This window comes from Ranitomeya imitator, chromosome 3 (assembly GCF_032444005.1).
Source record: "Ranitomeya imitator isolate aRanImi1 chromosome 3, aRanImi1.pri, whole genome shotgun sequence".
NCBI lineage: Eukaryota > Metazoa > Chordata > Amphibia > Anura > Dendrobatidae > Ranitomeya > Ranitomeya imitator.
The window spans coordinates 81,580,815-81,599,038 of NC_091284.1; the positions used below are offsets into that span (position 1 = coordinate 81,580,815).

Sequence of the window (18,224 nt, forward strand, 5' to 3'; positions counted from 1 at the left end):
TGGAACAGTCCTTGATGATATACTCACTAAGGCAGGTGAAAGGAAAAAAGGATTTCCTAATCCCTTTATTCCGTCTTACAGAAGGGCGTTCAGGAAGCCACCATTCGGAAAGAGGGGAGGCTTCAGAGACAGATGGAACAATAAGGATTTTAAACAAAAAGGAAACTTGTTTAATAAACGTCCATTCAAGCCAGCCGACAAATTCCATCAGTGATATTTCTCCAGTGGGTGGAAGGCTAAAACAGTTTAGGCAACAATGGGAAGAGATAACAATTAATCCATGGGCTATTAAATTAATATCTTCAGGGCTCACATTAGACTTTATTAGAACTCCTCCGGATTCCTTCCTCCTTACCACCTTAAGATCCAGGCCTCAGCAAGAGGCACTTGAAACAGAGGTTAAAACCCTCCTACGCAAACAAGTCCTAGTGGATGTCCCATCTTCCCAGATGGGGAGAGGATTTTATTCTCCCTTGTTTCTGATTAGTAAGCCGGATGGCTCTTTCAGAACCATAATTAATTTAAGAAAGCTGAATTCCTTTATAAGACCTAAAACATTCAAGATGGAATCCATTCGTTCAGCTATAAAAAATCTATTTCCAAACTGCTACATGGTAGTATTGGATCTTAAGGATGCTTACTATCATATTCCTATACATCATTTATACCAGCAGTTTCTTCGGGTAGCAGTTTGTATAGAGGGACAAATTCGTCATCTACAATATAAGGCGATGCCCTTCGGATTATCTATGGCCCCAAGGGTTTTTACAAAATTGCTATTGGAAGTAATGTCTTTCTTAAGAGTAAAGGATACTTTAGTCATTCCATATCTAGATGACCTATTGATTGTAGGTAAAGACCCCCTACAGTGTGAGCAGAGGTTACGGGAAGTAGTGTTTTCCTTGCAATCCCTGGGTTGGCTGGTTAATTGGGAAAAATCTAGACTTCAGCCTGTAAAGTGTCACAAATTCCTTGGACTCCTTCTAGATTCAGCTGACCAGATTTGTAAGCTGCCCGAGCATAAGAAAATCTCCATAGTTGATAAGGTATCCTTAGCAATAAAAAATCGTAGTATGTCACTCAGACAGAGCATGTCATTACTAGGTTCTCTGACATCGTGTATTCCTGCGGTCCAGTGGGCACAGGCTCATACTAGGCTTCTACAAAAATTTATATTGGAGGAAGACATCAAGAATAGAGGCTGTCTGGATAGGACAGTTTATCTAACAACGGAAGTATTACACTCTCTTAAGTGGTGGTTAAATCAGAAAAACCTTTCAAAAGGGGTTCTTTGGGTAATTTCCCCCTCTAGTATAGTGACCACAGATGCTGGGCCTAAAGGCTGGGGGGCACATTTTCAGGATCAGTGGGTTCAGGATCTTTGGTCTAGTTCGGAACTGGATAGTTCTTCGAATGTCAAAGAGTTGAGGGCGATATATTATTCCCTACTTCACTTTCTTCCTCAGCTCAGCGGCTCTCACACAAGAGTGTTCTCCGACAACACCACGGCGGTAGCTTACTTGAACCATCAAGGAGGTACGCGGTCGGACAGACTCAGGGGGCTGGCATCAGACATCATGGAATTAGCAGAAGGTCATCTGCTATCACTGTCAGCAGTGCACATCAGGGGCACAGACAATTTTCGTGCAGATTTTCTGAGCCGTCACACCCTTCATCAAGGAGAATGGATGCTAAACAGAAAAATTTTCAAGATGATAACAGCTCGATGGGGTGTTCCTCAAATAGACTTGTTTGCCACAAGAGCCAACCGACAGGTCAGGGTGTTTGCCTCTCTAAACAGGGAGGACGAGCCGGACATACTCGATGCCCTCCAAGTACCATGGACTTTCGACCTGTCATATGCTTTTCCTCCATGGAATCTACTGCCTTTGGTAATAAGAAAAATAAGGGAAGAAAGAGCAAAAATTCTATTAATAGCCCCGTTCTGGCCCAAAAGGCCATGGTTCTCATGGCTGAGGGCGATGTCAGTGTCGGACCCGTGGATTCTGCCTCAGTCCAAGGACTTGCTCTCTCAGGGTCCGTTCCTTCATCCTCAGGCAAAGGGCATGAATTTAACTGCATGGAGTTTGAAAGGCGGTTACTAAATCTCAGGGGGTTTTCTAGTGGGTTAATAGATACTCTGATGAAAAGCAGAAAACCTTCAACTACCAGGATTTATGTTAGAATTTGGAGAAAATTTCTTCAATTTCATACTACACAACTTTCAGCTGAAATTCCTATATTTCCAATATTGGAATTTCTACAAAAAGGTCTGGAATTAGGTCTTTCCGTAAGCACTCTGAAGGTTCAGGTGTCAGCCTTAGGAGCTCTGTTTAATTATGATGTTGCAGGTAATAGATGGATATCTCGGTTTATATCTGCCTGTGAGAGATCAAAACCAATTAGCATACCTCGGGTTCCTCAGTGGGATCTATCGATAGTCCTAAATGCATTGACACAACCACCTTTTGAGCCTCTCCATGCAGCCTCACTAAAGAATATTTCTTTAAAAACGGTATTATTAGTGGCATTAGTTTCTGCTAGAAGAGTTAGTGATCTTCATGCATTATCTATAGATCCTCCCTTTTTGGTGGTAACATCAGATAGGATACTTTTAAAAACAGATCCGTGTTATCTCCCTAAGGTGGCCTCTACCTTTCATAGATCCCAAGAGATCTTCCTACCTACCTTTTATGAGAACCACTCAACTCCAGAAGAAGATAGACTTCACACCCTAGATGTAAAAAGGACTGTCTTAGCCTATTTAGAGAGAACTAGGGACTGGAGGAAGAGTAGGGCTCTCTTTGTGTCTTTCCAGGGTAAAACCAAGGGTGCCAGAGTGACAAAGAACACATTATCTCGCTGGATCAGAGAAGCCATAATCTTGGCGTATAAAGTGGGAGGAAAAGATCCTCCAATGCATGTAGGAGCGCACTCTACAAGAGCCTTGTCGACTTCCTGGGCAGAAAGGGCAAATGTACCAATAGACCTTATATGTAAGGCTGCAACTTGGTCTTCACCTAACACCTTCTATAAGCATTATAGATTAGATCTATCCTCTGCTTCTGACCTGACCTTCGGTGTATCGGTCCTTGACTCAGTAAACCCACCCAGTCTATAGTCTCTGTAATTCTCTCTAGTGGGTGCTGTCGTGGCGAATAGAAAATACCGGATTACTTACCGGTAATGCTCTTTTATAGAGCCCACGACAGCACCCGTTCACATCCCTCCCTTTTCTGTATATAGTTGCACATGGTGCTTTTTTGGTGAGGTGTAAATATTAGAAAGATGTAGCATGAGGTTGTAAATATGTATATATATGTATATACCTGAACCTGTTGACTAAAACCTGGCGGCGGTTCCTCCTATTCTCTGTAAAACAACTGAGGAGCGAGGGGGGGCCGCCCCTTTTATCTCTCTGTAGGTTTCCTGTTCCTAGGGGCGGATCCCCTCTCTCTAGTGGGTGCTGTCGTGGGCTCTATAAAAGAGCATTACCGGTAAGTAATCCGGTATTTCACGATCAAAGCAATGTAACACCTAACTGTTAGTGTACCTGGAATAAAGACTAGAGGGGTTCAGCTGGTTTACATTATGCCACCTCACACTATGATCCAGGGAGAAGGACAAAAATGGCTTCTGAGACACTTTGGAAAAATGATTGTAATATTTCTTTCACAATCAAAGTAATGTAGCACCGAGCTGTTGGTGTATCTGGAATAAAGACTAGAAGGCTCCAGTTGGTTTACATTCTGGACCCTCACATCATAATCCTGGGAGTAGGACCGACCAGTGTGATATATCCTCTTGAAGGCTGCGCCTTGATAGAGCGTAGTAATCCATGCTGCATTGCAAGTGAAATTAGACGTCACCTACTAAGCCTAAGGCGACAATGTCTACACACACCATCAAAGGCATTTGCACAACACTGATTTATGAGTCAGACATCCAGTTATGGTTGTACCATTGATCTCACACCACCTCTCTGAAAGACTATCATGGTGCAGAGCCAGATCGCAATGTAAGCCGGAATGTGGGTCTAACCTCGTCAGCGATGTGTCCTGCTTTTGCCTTGGGTGCAATGATAGCCGGATGTTGTCCTGAAGAACAGGTGAGCAACGTCATGAAGAGGCATTCACCAGGGAACATAAGTGTCCCATGGGGCTGTTTTTATACAGTAAAACATCAGGCCAAATATTGTTCATGCTGCTGTGAGCAGCCTGTGTGGCCTAAATGTGCTAACATGGCCTAAATGTGCTAACATGGCCTGCAGCGTCTCCCATCCAGCACATCGGAGACGTCCTTGGTCAGCAGTTACAGGGGCAGCTGACAGCACCAGATCTTGATGATTTTCATGCCCAAGTGCATTCATCGTGGCATAGGTATCTATTGTATGATTCTCAGTATCTAGGACTGTCGTGCAGAAAATTATTTTTTATATACATATGCTACATATTTCAATGAAACCACTGGATCGGAAACGTATTGTTTCCTTTGATTAGTAATGCTTGATGCTTCATAAGCTGGACTGATGAATTGCCACAGGACTAGGAGAAGCAATGTGCATACATAGATGCCATGGTCAATAGTGGCAATGGCATGAATGGGGTTAGGCCTCGTTCAGTATTTGGTCAGTATCTTACATCAGTATTTGTTACCAAAAACCTGGAGTGGGTGATAAATACAGAAGTGGTGACGTGTTTCCATTATACTTCTATGATTGTCCCTTATTTTGGCTTACAAATACTGATGTAAAATCCTGACCAAATACTGAATGTGTGAACGTGGCCTAAGGCCGAAAATGTAAAGAAGAAAATGCATCCCAAATCTCTAGTGCTTATGTTAATCTGCGCTGTGCCAGTGTGGTACACTATCATTTTGGAAATAGGCAATTGTTCAGGTTGGGTCAGCATGGAACATCGTTGTAGTTTGGTTAGGACAGCCCCTGTTCTTCAGAACGCTATTCTAATGATTGTGAGGACTTCTGTTATGGGGTGCAAGTATGTTGTAACTTGTTTCCACCTGTCCGGATTCATTCAGTATTTGCTGCTTGATGTACGCAGCGTCCAGATGTACGCAGCGTCCAGATGTTACAGCATAGTGGAGGGGATTTTATGAAATCCCATCTCCACTACGCATGCACGGCCGCATCCTGTTGCCCTGCGTATCCGGACATGTGGTGCGTCTTTCCAGACCGCAGCATGTCTATTTATCTTGTGGAGACGCTCCGTCTCCACAAGATCAATAACACAGTCTTGAGTACGATGCGATGGTTCCGCATGTGTTCAATGAACACATCCGGAATCACTGCGCGTACAACAGGGGGCGGCGCTTTGGGCGGAGCGGGGTATTCGCTGCGTCCAAAGCGCAGGGATTCCTGACGGTGGAAACATAGCCCTCAAGTCAGGAAAAACTCTCCCATTTTTGATCAACCTGACAAAAGAAAATTCTGATGCAAGTTACAAAGTAGCTTTAAACTCTAGTTTTGAAACCATAACAATAGCTTCTATTATAGCCCAGTGCTATGAAACGCAGGATGGTTTGTTGCCAAGCCTTATTTATTCATTGCCTGACAATAAAGCGCGTTCGGGCTCCAGTTATTGCTCAACTCGTATGTGCACCTTTTGTGATGTCCTCACAATGTAGTGTGTTGTAACCTGGGCTCTGTCAGGTCTCCTTCCTATCTGACATTTCCCACAGTGAGGTGTCCTATTTGGCTCTGCTTTTCTAAGTATCCTGTTCCCTCGTGTGATTGTTCTTGTAAGCTGTGCGGGCCGTTACAGTTTTCTACCGGTTTTGTGTGGTAACACTGTGTTGCGAAATATTTTGTCATTATGATGTTTTTACAGTAAATGATTTCTTAAAGGGCCTCTGTCACCCCCTCCAGCCGTTAGAAACTAAAAGAGCCACCTTGTGCAGCAGTAATGCTGCATTCTGACAAGGTGGCTCTTTTAGTTATTGGTGCAGTCAAAGCAGAAATAAAGCGTTTTATAATTTTGCAAAAATACTTGTCTTTAGTCCCGGAGGCAGGTCTTAACCCCCCTGCTGCACACGCCACACTGCCGTCACTCAAGGCTTCTTCTGCGCCGGGCGCCGCCCCCTCAGCGCTGTTTTCCAATCAAATCCGGCGCCTGCGCTGTTTTGTTCTGCCTGGGGCAGGCGCAGTGAGCGCTGCCAGTCTGACCTCATATGCAGTCTCGCAGGCTGCGCCTGTGCGGCCACCCAGCTTGTGAATCCCAGCCCCGCAGTGTTATGCATTATTTATTTTCCTTAATCGGAAGAATTGGCTAAAAGGTAACCCGGATTTCGTGTGTCGTGGATGAGCACTATTAAGGAGCATAGTGTTTGTAGAAGTTGTTTTTTTTTTTTACACTTCCGTTATTAACTGCTCTTCTTTTTACATGGATTTTAACGTTCAAGCTTTCCAGAGCATTATCACCAAAAATTTTTGTAAATCTCATATTTTCTGAGTTTGTCTCATTTTAATAGTGGACAAACTGAGGAAAAAAAGTGGAATTCTTGGACTTTAAAATACAAGTAAAAAAGGGATTGGTCCATTAGACACTTATACTGTAATCTTCTGCTCGTAGGAAATTCACAATCATTTACTGTTTTCTGATAGGTATTGCTATGGTAATAGTTGTAGCTATGTGTATACATTGGAATGGTGATTTATGGCGTTATATATTCATGTTGTGTATATTAATTTGATTGATCATACTGAGTAGATGGCTCTGAGGCGGGATAGCCGAACATGACACATAACCAACTAACAGATGACTGGCTGGAGGCACACCAGAGCAGGCACGATACGCGAGCATGGGGATGGCAGCCGTGATGAGATTGTTGGGCTACGTGATCAGCAAGTGCATGGGATTGAGCAGCAGAAATGTGGAGACTGAGTCGGAACCCATTTTGGTGAAGTCTGAGTCAGTGTCATGGAAATTAAGGAGTCAGGAGTCGGAGGTTTAGCTTAAAGACTCCACAGCCTTGTCAAGGGCTGTGGAGTCGGAGCCCATTTTGGTGGAGTGGGTGTCATGGAAATTGTGGAGTCGGAGGTTTGGCTTACCGACTCCACAGCCCTGCTAGGCAGTCCGCGGGTCAGGAGGAGGAGAAGGTGCAGGCTTGGAGCTTCTCTTCTTACGTCCTCGTCTCTCCTCTCTACACAGGACTGTGTCACCTGGCCTAGTGGACAGACTGATGACCCCTAAACTATTGTGACTGGCTTTGCAGGGTCTCTTAAGTTAACCATTGATGCAGTTGATATTCCAGTAGTTTTTTCCTGAATAAAAACATTTTATATAAAAAAAACTTTGGCCTTACCGCTATAGACTTTAGTCTCCTTTGTGTAACCTCAATGAAGGCTTATTTTTGGGGAACAGGTTGGGTTTTTATAGCATTATTTGGGATACATATACGGTAATTTATTGTTTGACTTTTATTCTGTTTTCTTTACTTTCTTAATGCACTTTATGAGATGCAATTATTTCACCCGTAATGGCTAAAAGTGCACCACTTAAGATAAGTAGGCGTCCCAGCAAATACCATCTGAGGTCAGACTGTTTAAGCCTAGAACTACATTTTTCCGAATTCCGTCTTGAGACTCGGTGACTTTTACTCATTTGGGATGCGAAAAAAGATTTGTGACAATAAATAATTTTGGGGAAAAAAAAAGTACTTTTAAAATTTACCTTTAATTACCAAAGGGAGTCATTTTGACTCCCTACTATGTTATGCAAGTCTTTGTCACTGAGTGTTATTATTTCTTTTAGTTTTCATTTACCGTACTTGTATGCTAAGAATAAATGTTGGCTTTGACTTAGAATACTTAGCATTTTTGGAAATATGCTTGACATACACATGACATCCGTCAGTGAACTCTCGAGTGGACTACATAATTTCTGTAGAATATGGCCTGCAGTTTTGCTAATTGCTCATATGGCTAGAAGAACTGCGCTGAAGTCTGATGATATTCTTGCTATTTTGCATTCTATACATTCTATATACATTCTATAAATGAAAGTTACAACAATAGCAGGAGCAAGAAACTCTAAAAATAAACGAAAACAAGTCAGGAGTCAAAACGACTCCATTTGGTAGTTCTTTGTACATATGTTGTTTCCTGAAACTAGAGACTCGGCGCTGGATCCGGGGACATTGAGTAAATGATATTTACATATAATTTATAACTGCGACTGGGGTCAAAGATTTTCTGAAAGGAGACAACCCCTTTTAAGGGGACTCTGGTATGAACAATCCCTGGTTGTGGAAGGATCTCTTGACAATACTGTGATTGTCTGGTGTGCTGAGAGCTGGAATACAGACCTGGTGTCTTCTGCAAACAGCTGGAAGTATCATGTTATTAGCAAGGAAATGGAGCTATATTTATCAAGAGCGAGGGAACACGGTGCTGTACATGTGTTCTTGGTGCCTGCAGAGCTGTCCACCTTTACTAACATATTCTTTCGTTCACAGCATGTCTGAGGTTGAGCCTTTTCTATGCGAAAACTACAGGAAACAGTCCGCAATTTATGGCAGCAACAAAGTAGATCTCCCGTATGGAACCCGGAAAGGAGGTAAGTTTTCATTTCTCAGTATTATTGGTTTTTCCACTACCGTCTAAAACACATTGGAACATAATAATGTGACTTACCTTATTTGCCCTTGTTTCTTTATTAAGTTGGCTTTTTCTGATATTGTTATTTATGGAGCTGTAAGTTTAGAGCCCAGTGGGCCAATCTTCCCACCACCTGTTATATTGGCATGTTTGTCCTGACTGGGATTCCTAGGAGAAGGTCGGCTCAGAGATGGACCTCACATCCACGTGCGATCAGGAGCCCACGTGTGGTTATGTTCACACGTGAAATGGTTGGCTTTCTGTGACTGTAATTACTACGGGAGGTCGGCTGTGTGAGATTTTACCAGAAGCAATATGTTATGTGATTTCTCATTTACTAAAAGCCTCCATACACATCGGGCCAAACTCACAGTCATCTATTGTTAACAGGGGTCTCACCGCTGTCCCCCTACAGTTGACAGAATAATCGGATATATATGTTAAATTATAACACCCAGTTATTTCCCAAAGGAGACAATCCTCTGCCAGAGGTGTAAGCCAGTGGAGATATGAGGACTAGGCTTGAGCGAAACGGATCGGACAAATTCAAAAGTCGCCGACTTTTGGCAAAGTCGGGTTTCATGAAACCCGACCCGATCCTACTGTGGGATCGGCCATGCGGTCGGCGAGCTTCGCGCCAAAGTCGCGTTTCGTATGACGCGTTTGGCGCCATTTTTTCAGCTAATGAAGGAGCGTGGGCAGAGTGATGACATAGGTCTTAGGGGCGTGGACGCCTATCGCCATCTTGTCGCTTGTGCACTGTAGCGATTTGCAATGTGTAACACCAGCTTTTCTGTAGAGAGAGAGAGAAAAAGATAGATTTCCATTGACTTTGCATTGGGTTTCGTGTTTCGGTCGATCCCCGACTTTTCGCCATAATCGGCAGATTTCACTCGACTCGACTTTTTAAGATAGTCGGGTTTCGCGAAACCCGACTCGACCCTAAAAAAGTAAGTCGCTCAACCCTAATGAGGACGCCACAGGCTTACATTGAAAGCACATGTTCTCTTGGCCACTAAGTGTGTATGTTATGGAGCAGTCAGGAGAGATGGCCGTCAGCACCCTAAGGGTAGGGCCACACAACCGTCTTATCAACATCTGAGAAAACCGGGCCACTTACTCTGATCAGACTTTAATCACAGTGACATCAGTTTTCCTCAGAAAGAAAGAACAAAAAAAGAAAAGCCATTCTCCATTCTGACTGTTTGTGAAAATCTATTATCATCCGAGTGCGGTCAAGTTTTTTTTCACGGCGCTAACGACTTAATTACCCATTTTTGATCCTGCACTCTTATCAGAATTGGACATGTCTATGATTCTTGAGACATGTGAAATCAGACATGTGCACAGAATATCATAGATCCTGGTGCTGTCCATGATGGCGATGGATAACACTCGTCTGAGAAGATCGGTCGTGTGTACTAGCCCGAACAGAGAGCGTATTTAATGATTTTCATAAATGTGTAAGACAACTGCTACATCTGCAGTCTCCAGGGAAACGGTCACCAGGTTTAGACTCAGAATCCTGGAATGTTAAGAGTTGGAAGAGACCTCCAGGATCATCGTGTCCGACCCCCTGCTCAACGCAGGATTCACTAAACCATCGCAGATAGATCTGTCCAGCCTCTATTTCAAGACTTCCATTGAAGGAGAACTCACCACCTCTCGTGGCAGCCTATTCCACTCATTGATCAAAAAGTTTTTTCTAATCTCTAATCCCTATCTTCTCCTTTTCAGTTTCATGCCATTGCTTCTCGTGTTTCCATGTGCAAATAAGAATAATGTTGATCTCTCTGCACTGTGACAGCCCTTCAGATATTTGTATATATATTATTTAGATTATATTGTCCTACCTGACAGAATAAAGTAGTGACAGAAACGCTGATAGCAGCAGCGGTGCGCCGCTTCCCAACACCTTCCCATTTTTTTGCGATTTAATTTTTTTTTCCTCTTCTTTTTCCAAAAGCCATAACTGTTGTATTTTTCCTTCTACAAAGTCCGATAAGGGCTTGATTTTTGCAGTACGAGATGTAGTTTTCACCGGCATTATTCATTTTACCATTTAATGTACTGGAAAACTGGAGATAAAAAATCCAATACAGTGACAATGGAAAAAAAATATCTGCAAGTCTGCAATTATTGTTGGGTGTTGATTTTACAGTACTCATTTACTTAGTAAAAAATATTAAAATATTTAGGTAAATTTGACCACTTTTTTTTTTTTTTTACAGAAATTCGACAACTGATGTTTTTTGTTTTTTCTTACTACAGTGTTTATCACATGGGTTAATTACCATAATTAAATATTTTGATAGATTGGACTTTAATTCAGCTATAACAAGAAGGTGGTGGTTTTAATTTATATTTTTGAGTATTTTTTTCTTTACTTTATATTGAACCTGCAATTATTTGATTGCCTCTGCTGTATACTGCAGTACCACAGTATTGCATAATGCAATAAAACTAGCGGTCTTCTATAAACACCAGCCACAGACGGGTCTTCATCGGAGAACCATTATGGCGGGCACAGGGCAGTCCCTGTCTGTTAGACCATCCATGCATGCTGTCAAACAGCCTCGGGGACTCAAACCTATTATTCGAGCATGCCCGCCACAATGACCAATGCCCAGGTCAGAGCATTCCCAGGTAATGTTTTTATACAAATAACTAGGGTACGAGTTGGTATATTGCTGCTGATATCCATGTGGAGAATGGGAAGTAGATACGTAATTGGCAAGTGTGAAAATTGCGTTGTTTTTTCTTTTAAACACTTTTACAAGCTATCCGGTGAGCGCGGTCATGAATATAAGAACCTGAGCTCGTCCTGCAACTTTTTCATTTTTTCAATTTTGATTTCAAGAAAACGATAGCGTGACAGTGCTGTAATCCGTGTCCGTCCTCACCGTCAGATCAGTGTAAGCCTGGTGACAGATTCCCTCCAGACACAAGTGTAGCTTTCCCTCCAGGTAATCCGCGCATTCTCCACAATCATTGCATTCACCGCACAGGAACGGCACAATCTGCGCTCGGCTGCATCTGCTGTCATTTCATCCTGAAAGTTTTGGCACTATATTGTAGATGTGTTTCTCAAGAAATTTCTCAATTTTGTTGTGAAATACACGATACCAGGAATTTCTCACTGTGATGCCGATTAACATACTTCGCTGATCAGTAGTATGAGATTATTTGCTTAGATACTAATCTGTGCAGATTAGCTGCTTCACACCGCAGATTCCGACAACACGTAACACTCGGCAATGAATTTACAGCTGCAATGCACCCTGTATTATCGTGCCCTCTCTGCTATTACTAGGGTACAGCTGCTGCAGAACGTCTTTTATTTTTTTTTAAAGAAGGAGATGTCCTGTCCTAATTTACATGTTTGCGATTCATGTGTGTGTTCTATCAAAAACATTTTTGTGCAGTACGGAGTTCAATTAGTGAGGTCAGTCATTGTGTGAAGAAACCGGTGTGAATCAGGAGGCCCTGATCTTAGGCTAGGTTCACATTGCGTTAGTGCAATCCGTTTAGCGCATACGCTAACGGAATGCACTAACGCAATGTCTAAAAAGGGATCGCGTTTAGCGATCCCGCTAGCGCAGATGCCCGATCTGCGCTAGCGAGAAACGGACCCAAGAACGCTGCAAGCAGCGTTCGAGGTCCGTCAGAAAATAACCGGACATCGCTAACGCATGCCAAAAATGACATACGTTAGCAATGCGTTAGTTACATTGCGGTCAGTGGGTGCGCTAACGGATCCGTTACATAGCGTTAATTGCTCCATGTAACGCATTCCATCAGCGGACACCCACTAACGCAATGTGAACCCAGCCTAAGGGTGAAGCCAGGACTTGTTGTACATGCATTTCTCCTTGAAAGCCTGAGAAATATGGGTCATTCGAGACATTGTTCATAAGAACATAAAAATATGATCGGAGAGGGTAAAACATTTATAAAGAAGTGCAGACAGTGATAGGCTGTTCAGCTAAAATGATCTCCAATCCTTTAACCCCTTAATGACCACCAATACGTGTTTTTATTGACCTGAGACATATGAGAATGGCCTCCTCATACAGGTGACAATCCAGCAGCTGTCGGCTGTACACTATAGCTGACAACTTGCTGTATTAGACAGAATCAGCGATTGCACCGTCCATATCTGAGTAACCCCTTAGATGCTGCCGTCAATAGTGACTACTTCATATAAATGGTTAACCGAGTGTGAGGGCTTCCTCTGTATCCCCATCGGCACCCTGAGATCATAATTGTGTGGTCCTGATGTTATGGCAATTTTCGGCCAAATAGCGGCCTTAGGGTATGTTCACACAGGGTGTTTTTGCTGTGTTTTTTATGCTAATTTTCAGCTGCTTTTTACAGTACCAGCAAAGCCTATGAGATTTCAGAAATCTCATGCACACACATTGTTTTTTTTTGTGATCAGGATTTTGTGCTTTGCAGTGTTTTTTTTTTTTTTTTTACATAGAGCATGTCACTTCTTTTAGCGTTTTTTTTTCAGCATTTTTCACCCATTGACTTAAATGGATGGTGAATACAGTGGGGCAATAAAGTATTTAGTCAGTCAGCAATAGTGCAAGTTCCACCACTTAGGGTACCGTCACACAGTGGCATTTTGATCGCTACGACGGCACGATTCGTGACGCTCCAGCATCGTAACAATATCGCTCCAGCGTCGTAGACTGCTGTCACACTTTGCAATGTACGACGCTGGAGCGATAATTTCATGACGTATGTGCGATGTAGAAGCCGTTGGTTACTATGCGCACATCGTATACAATATCGTGCACACCTTTGTTACACCATGCGATCATACCGCCACAGCGGGACACTAGACAACGAAAGAAAGTTCTGCTACGACGTACGATTCTCAGCGGGGTCCCTGATCGCAGGAGCGTGTCAGACACAGCGAGATCGCTGGAACGTCACGGATATATCGCTGGAACGTCACAAATCGTGCCGTCGTAGAGATCAAAATGCCACTGTGTGACGGTACCCTAAAAAAGATGAGGCGTCTGTAATTTACATCATAGGTAGACCTCAACTATGGGAGACAAACTGAGAAAAAAAATCCAGAAAATCACATTGTCTGTTTTTTTAACATTTTATTTGCATATTATGGTGGAAAATAAGTATTTGGTCAGAAACAAAATTTCATCTCAATACTTTGTAATATATCCTTTGTTGGCAATGACAGAGGTCAAACGTTTTCTGTAAGTCTTCACAAGGTTGCCACACACTGTTGTTGGTATGTTGGCCCATTCCTCCATGCAGATCTCCTCTAGAGCAGTGATGTTTTTGGCTTTTCGCTTGGCAATACGGACTTTCAACTCCCTCCAAAGGTTTTCTATAGGGTTGAGATCTGGAGACTGGCTAGGCCACTCCAGGATCTTGAAATGCTTCTTACGAAGCCACTCCTTCATTGCCCTGGCGGTGTGCTTTGGATCATTGTCATGTTGAAAGACCCAGCCACGTTTCATCTTCAATGCCCTTGCTGATGGAAGGAGGTTTGCACTCAAAATCTCACGATACATGGCCCCATTCATTCTTTCATGTACCCGGATCAGTCGTCCTGGCCCCTTTGCAGAGAAACAGCCCCAAAGCATGATGTTTCCACCACCATGCTTTACAGTAGGTATGGTGTTTGATGGATGCAACTCAGTATTCTTTTTCCTCCAAACATTACAAGTTGTGTTTCTACCAAACAGTTCCAGTTTGGTTTCATCAGACCATAGGACATTCTCCCAAAACTCCTCTGGATCATCCAAATGCTCTCTAGCAAACTTCAGATGGGCCCGGACATGTACTGGCTTAAGCAGTGGGACACGTCTGGCACTGCAGGATCTGAGTCCATGGTGGCGTAGTGTGTTACTTATGGTAGGCCTTGTTCATTCACTAGGTCCCCCCGCATGGTTCTGGGATTTTTGCTCACTGTTCTGTTCTTGTGATCATTCTGACCCCACGGGGTGGGATTTTGCGTGGAGCCCCAGATCGAGGGAGATTATCAGTGGTCTTGTATGTCTTCCATTTTCTAATTATTGCTCCCACTGTTGATTTCTTCACTCCAAGCTGGTTGGCTATTGCAGATTCAGTCTTCCCAGCCTGGTGCAGGGCTACAATTTTGTTTCTGGTGTCCTTTGACAGCTCTTTGGTCTTGACCATAGTGGAGTTTGGAGTCAGACTGTTTGAGGGTGTGCACAGGTGTCTTTTTATACTGATAACAAGTTTAAACAGGTGCCATTACTACAGGTAATGAGTGGAGGAAAGAGGAGACTCTTAAAGAACAAGTTACAGGTCTGTGAGAGCCAGAAATCTTGATTGTTTGTTTCTGACCAAATACTTATTTTCTACCATAATATGCAAATAAAATGATAAAAAAACAGACAATGTGATTTTCTGGATTTTTTTTTCTCCGTTTGTCTCCCATAGTTGAGGTCTACCTATGATGTAAATTACAGACGCCTCTCATCTTTTTAAGTGGTGGAACTTGCACTATTGCTGACTGACTAAATACTTTTTTGCCCCACTGTAAATGCTGCAAATTCGCAGGTTGACTTTTTTTGCAGCATATTTGCTGCAGAAAAGTCAAGGACAGCCGGATGTGACCTAACACTCAGCTCTGCTACTTCTTCTAGATGGCAGGCTGCATGAAGCGTCTATGCAGCCTGTCATTCAGCAGAGTGGATCTGAACCCCCATTCATTTTAATGGGGGGCCCGACAATACAGTGTTTGATATGCTGTCATATGCATGATAGCTCGGCAAACACCGCTTCTGATCGGCGGTGACATCATCCCCGCCGGTCAGAGAGCTGCGGTTCTCACACTGTCAAAAGACAGCGGAAGCGCTCCGCTGTGATCAGAGGTATGAAGTTTACTTCCGGTCACTGGTGTCAGCTGATGGGACTACTGATCCCATCATCCAACACCTGCTGCTAATAACCGTGAGAGCAGGAGCGACTGATGGGAGCTGCCCAGAAAAGGATCATATATTAGATGAGCCAATACTGGTGCTTTGCCCGGCTCTTCCCACTTGCCCTGTAGCAGTGGTAAGTGGGGTGATAGTTAGGGGGGTTGATGTCACCTTTGTATTGTCCAGTGACATCAAGCCCCTGAGTTTAGTAATGGAGAGGAGTCAATAAGACGCCCCCATTACTAACCCCATAGTCACATTGTAAGAAAACACCGATGCCCAGAATAAAGTCCTTTAATTGAAAAAAATTCCACAGACTCCTTTAATAATCTCAGTTATACCATACTTACGACCTTGCCTAATTCCACCGAAACCCTCGTTTTCCTGTAATGAACCAAAAATAAAAACCAGCAATATTCCCCACCTATCCGTCATACTGTCCCATACCATAATCCATGTCTGGGGGATAATTAGTTTTCAACCTAGACGGTGCCAAGATGCGACCATCCAGGCTTAAAACCACTGGTGAATGAGCTGCTGTGAGCATAACCTCAGTAACTAACAGTGACGTCACCGAGGCTCCGTTCCCAGCTGGGATGAACTGCGGTGACCTCAGTGAGATCCCCGCTGGCACAGTGGGAAAGTCGCACGGTGCAGAGGTGAGTTCACCGAGAGAATTTCACTGCGGTCTCACTGTTTACAAAAAAAAAAGAGAAAGCGAAATGGAGAAACATTTTGTGGACTGATGAAACTAAAATAGTTCTTTTTGGGTCCAAGGCCAATAGACAGTTCATTAGAGGACCCCTAAACTCTGCATTCAAGCCACAGTACTCTCTGAAGACAGTGACGCATGGTGGTGCTAGCTTCATGGTCTGGACATGTTTCTCTTACTGTGGTGCAGGACCTGTTTACTGCATGCCAGGGATCATGGATCAGTTTGCATATATTAAAATACTTGAAGTCATGTTGCCTTACGCTGAAGAGGATATGCCCTGAAAATGGGTGTTTCAACGAGAGATCGACCTTAAACACACCAGTAAACGAGCAAAATCTTTTGTTCCAGTCCAACAAATTGAGGTTATGGAGTGGTCAGCCCAATCCCCCCGGACTTTAACCCCTTTCTGACATCGGGCGCAATAGTACACCGATGTCAGACACCCTACCCTTGATGTGAGCTCCGGCAGGAAGTCCACATGTTTCCCAGCACTTGTCAGGTGTTTTGAAAAGCTGACGTGTGCCCGTAACAGCCGTGGGTGGAATCACGATCCACCCATGGCTAATAACCCGTTAAATGCCACTGTCAAACGCTGACTGCGGCATTTAACATACACTTCCGGCAATCGCTCTGGAAATCCGCCCATTGGTGACCACCTTCACGTGATCGTGGGTCACCGATGGGTTGGCATGACAACCAGAGGTCTCCTGCAGACCTCTGTAGTTGTCACTGCCGGATTGCTATGAGCACCGCCCAGTGGTCGGCGTTGATAGCAAGTGAGGTATTCTGCTACATACAGGTGACCTGATCATTGCCTGTATGTAGCAGAGGCGATCGGGTTATGGCAGCTTCCAGTCTCCCATAGAGACTATTGAAACACTAGATGGTGGCCCGATTCTAACGCATCGGGTATTCTTAAAAAAAAAAAAAAAAGTTTTAAAAAAGGTATAAAATTTCAAATCACCCCCTTTCGCCCCATTCAAAATAAAGCGATTAAAAAATCAAACCTACACATATTTGATATTGTCGCGTTCAGAATCGCCCGATCGATCAATAAAAAAAAAAGGATTAACCTGATCGCTAAACAGCGTAGCGTTAGGCTATGTGCACACGTATTCTTGTCCACTGCGGATTTTTCCGCAGCGGATTTGATAAATCTGCAGGGCAAAAACGCTGTGTTTTTGCTGCAGATTTACCGCTGTTTTTCTGCAGTTTTACAACTGCGGTTTTCCATAGGAGCAGCTGTAAAACCGCTGTGGAATCTGCAGAAAGAAGTGACATGCTGCGGAATGTAAACCGCTGCGTTTCCGCGCGTATTTTTTTCGCAGCATGGGCACAGCGTTTTTTGTTTCCCATAGGTTTACATTGTAATGTAAACTCATGGGAAACTGCTGCGGATCCGCAGCGTTTTCAGCATCGTGTGCACATACCCTTAAAATGCCAGAGTTACTTTTGTTGGTTGCCGCGACATTGCATTAAAGTGCAATAACAGGCAATCAAAAGATCGTACCTGCACCAAAATGGTATCCTTAAAATCGTCACCTCGGCGCACAAAATATAAACCCTCATCTAACCCGAGATCACGAAAAATGTAGACGCTACGGGTATCGGAAAATGGCGTTGTTTTTTTTTTTTTTTAACAAAGTTTGGAATTTGTTTTCACCACCTAGATAAAAAAGAACCTAGACATGTTTGGTGTCTATTAACTCATAATGACCTGGAGAATCATTATCATAATGGCAGGTCAGTTTTAGCATTTAGTGAGCTTAGTAAAAAAGTAAAACAAAAAAACGACTCTGGGATTGCACTTTTTTTTTTGCAATTTCACCTGCAAAAAAAAAAAAAAACACAAGCCCTCACATGACCATATTGACGGAAAAATAAAAAAGTCATGGCTCTGGGAAGGAGGGGAGCGAGGAACGAAAATACCTTTGGTCATAAAGGGGTTAATCCGATGGAACACTTGTGC

At 43.3% G+C, this 18,224-nt stretch overlaps 1 protein-coding gene across 5 annotated transcripts in view; it reads left to right on the plus strand.

The window, feature by feature from the left end:
• Positions 1–18,224, plus strand: part of ST3GAL6 (ST3 beta-galactoside alpha-2,3-sialyltransferase 6) — a 208,582-nt gene that overhangs the window by 145,998 nt on the left and 44,360 nt on the right. For all 5 annotated transcript variants that reach the window (XM_069761009.1, XM_069761007.1, XM_069761010.1 and 2 more), the window contains one exon: positions 8,473–8,573. In XM_069761009.1, coding sequence (XP_069617110.1) covers positions 8,473–8,573 — 101 coding nt within the window. The remainder of the gene's footprint in view (positions 1–8,472; positions 8,574–18,224) is intronic.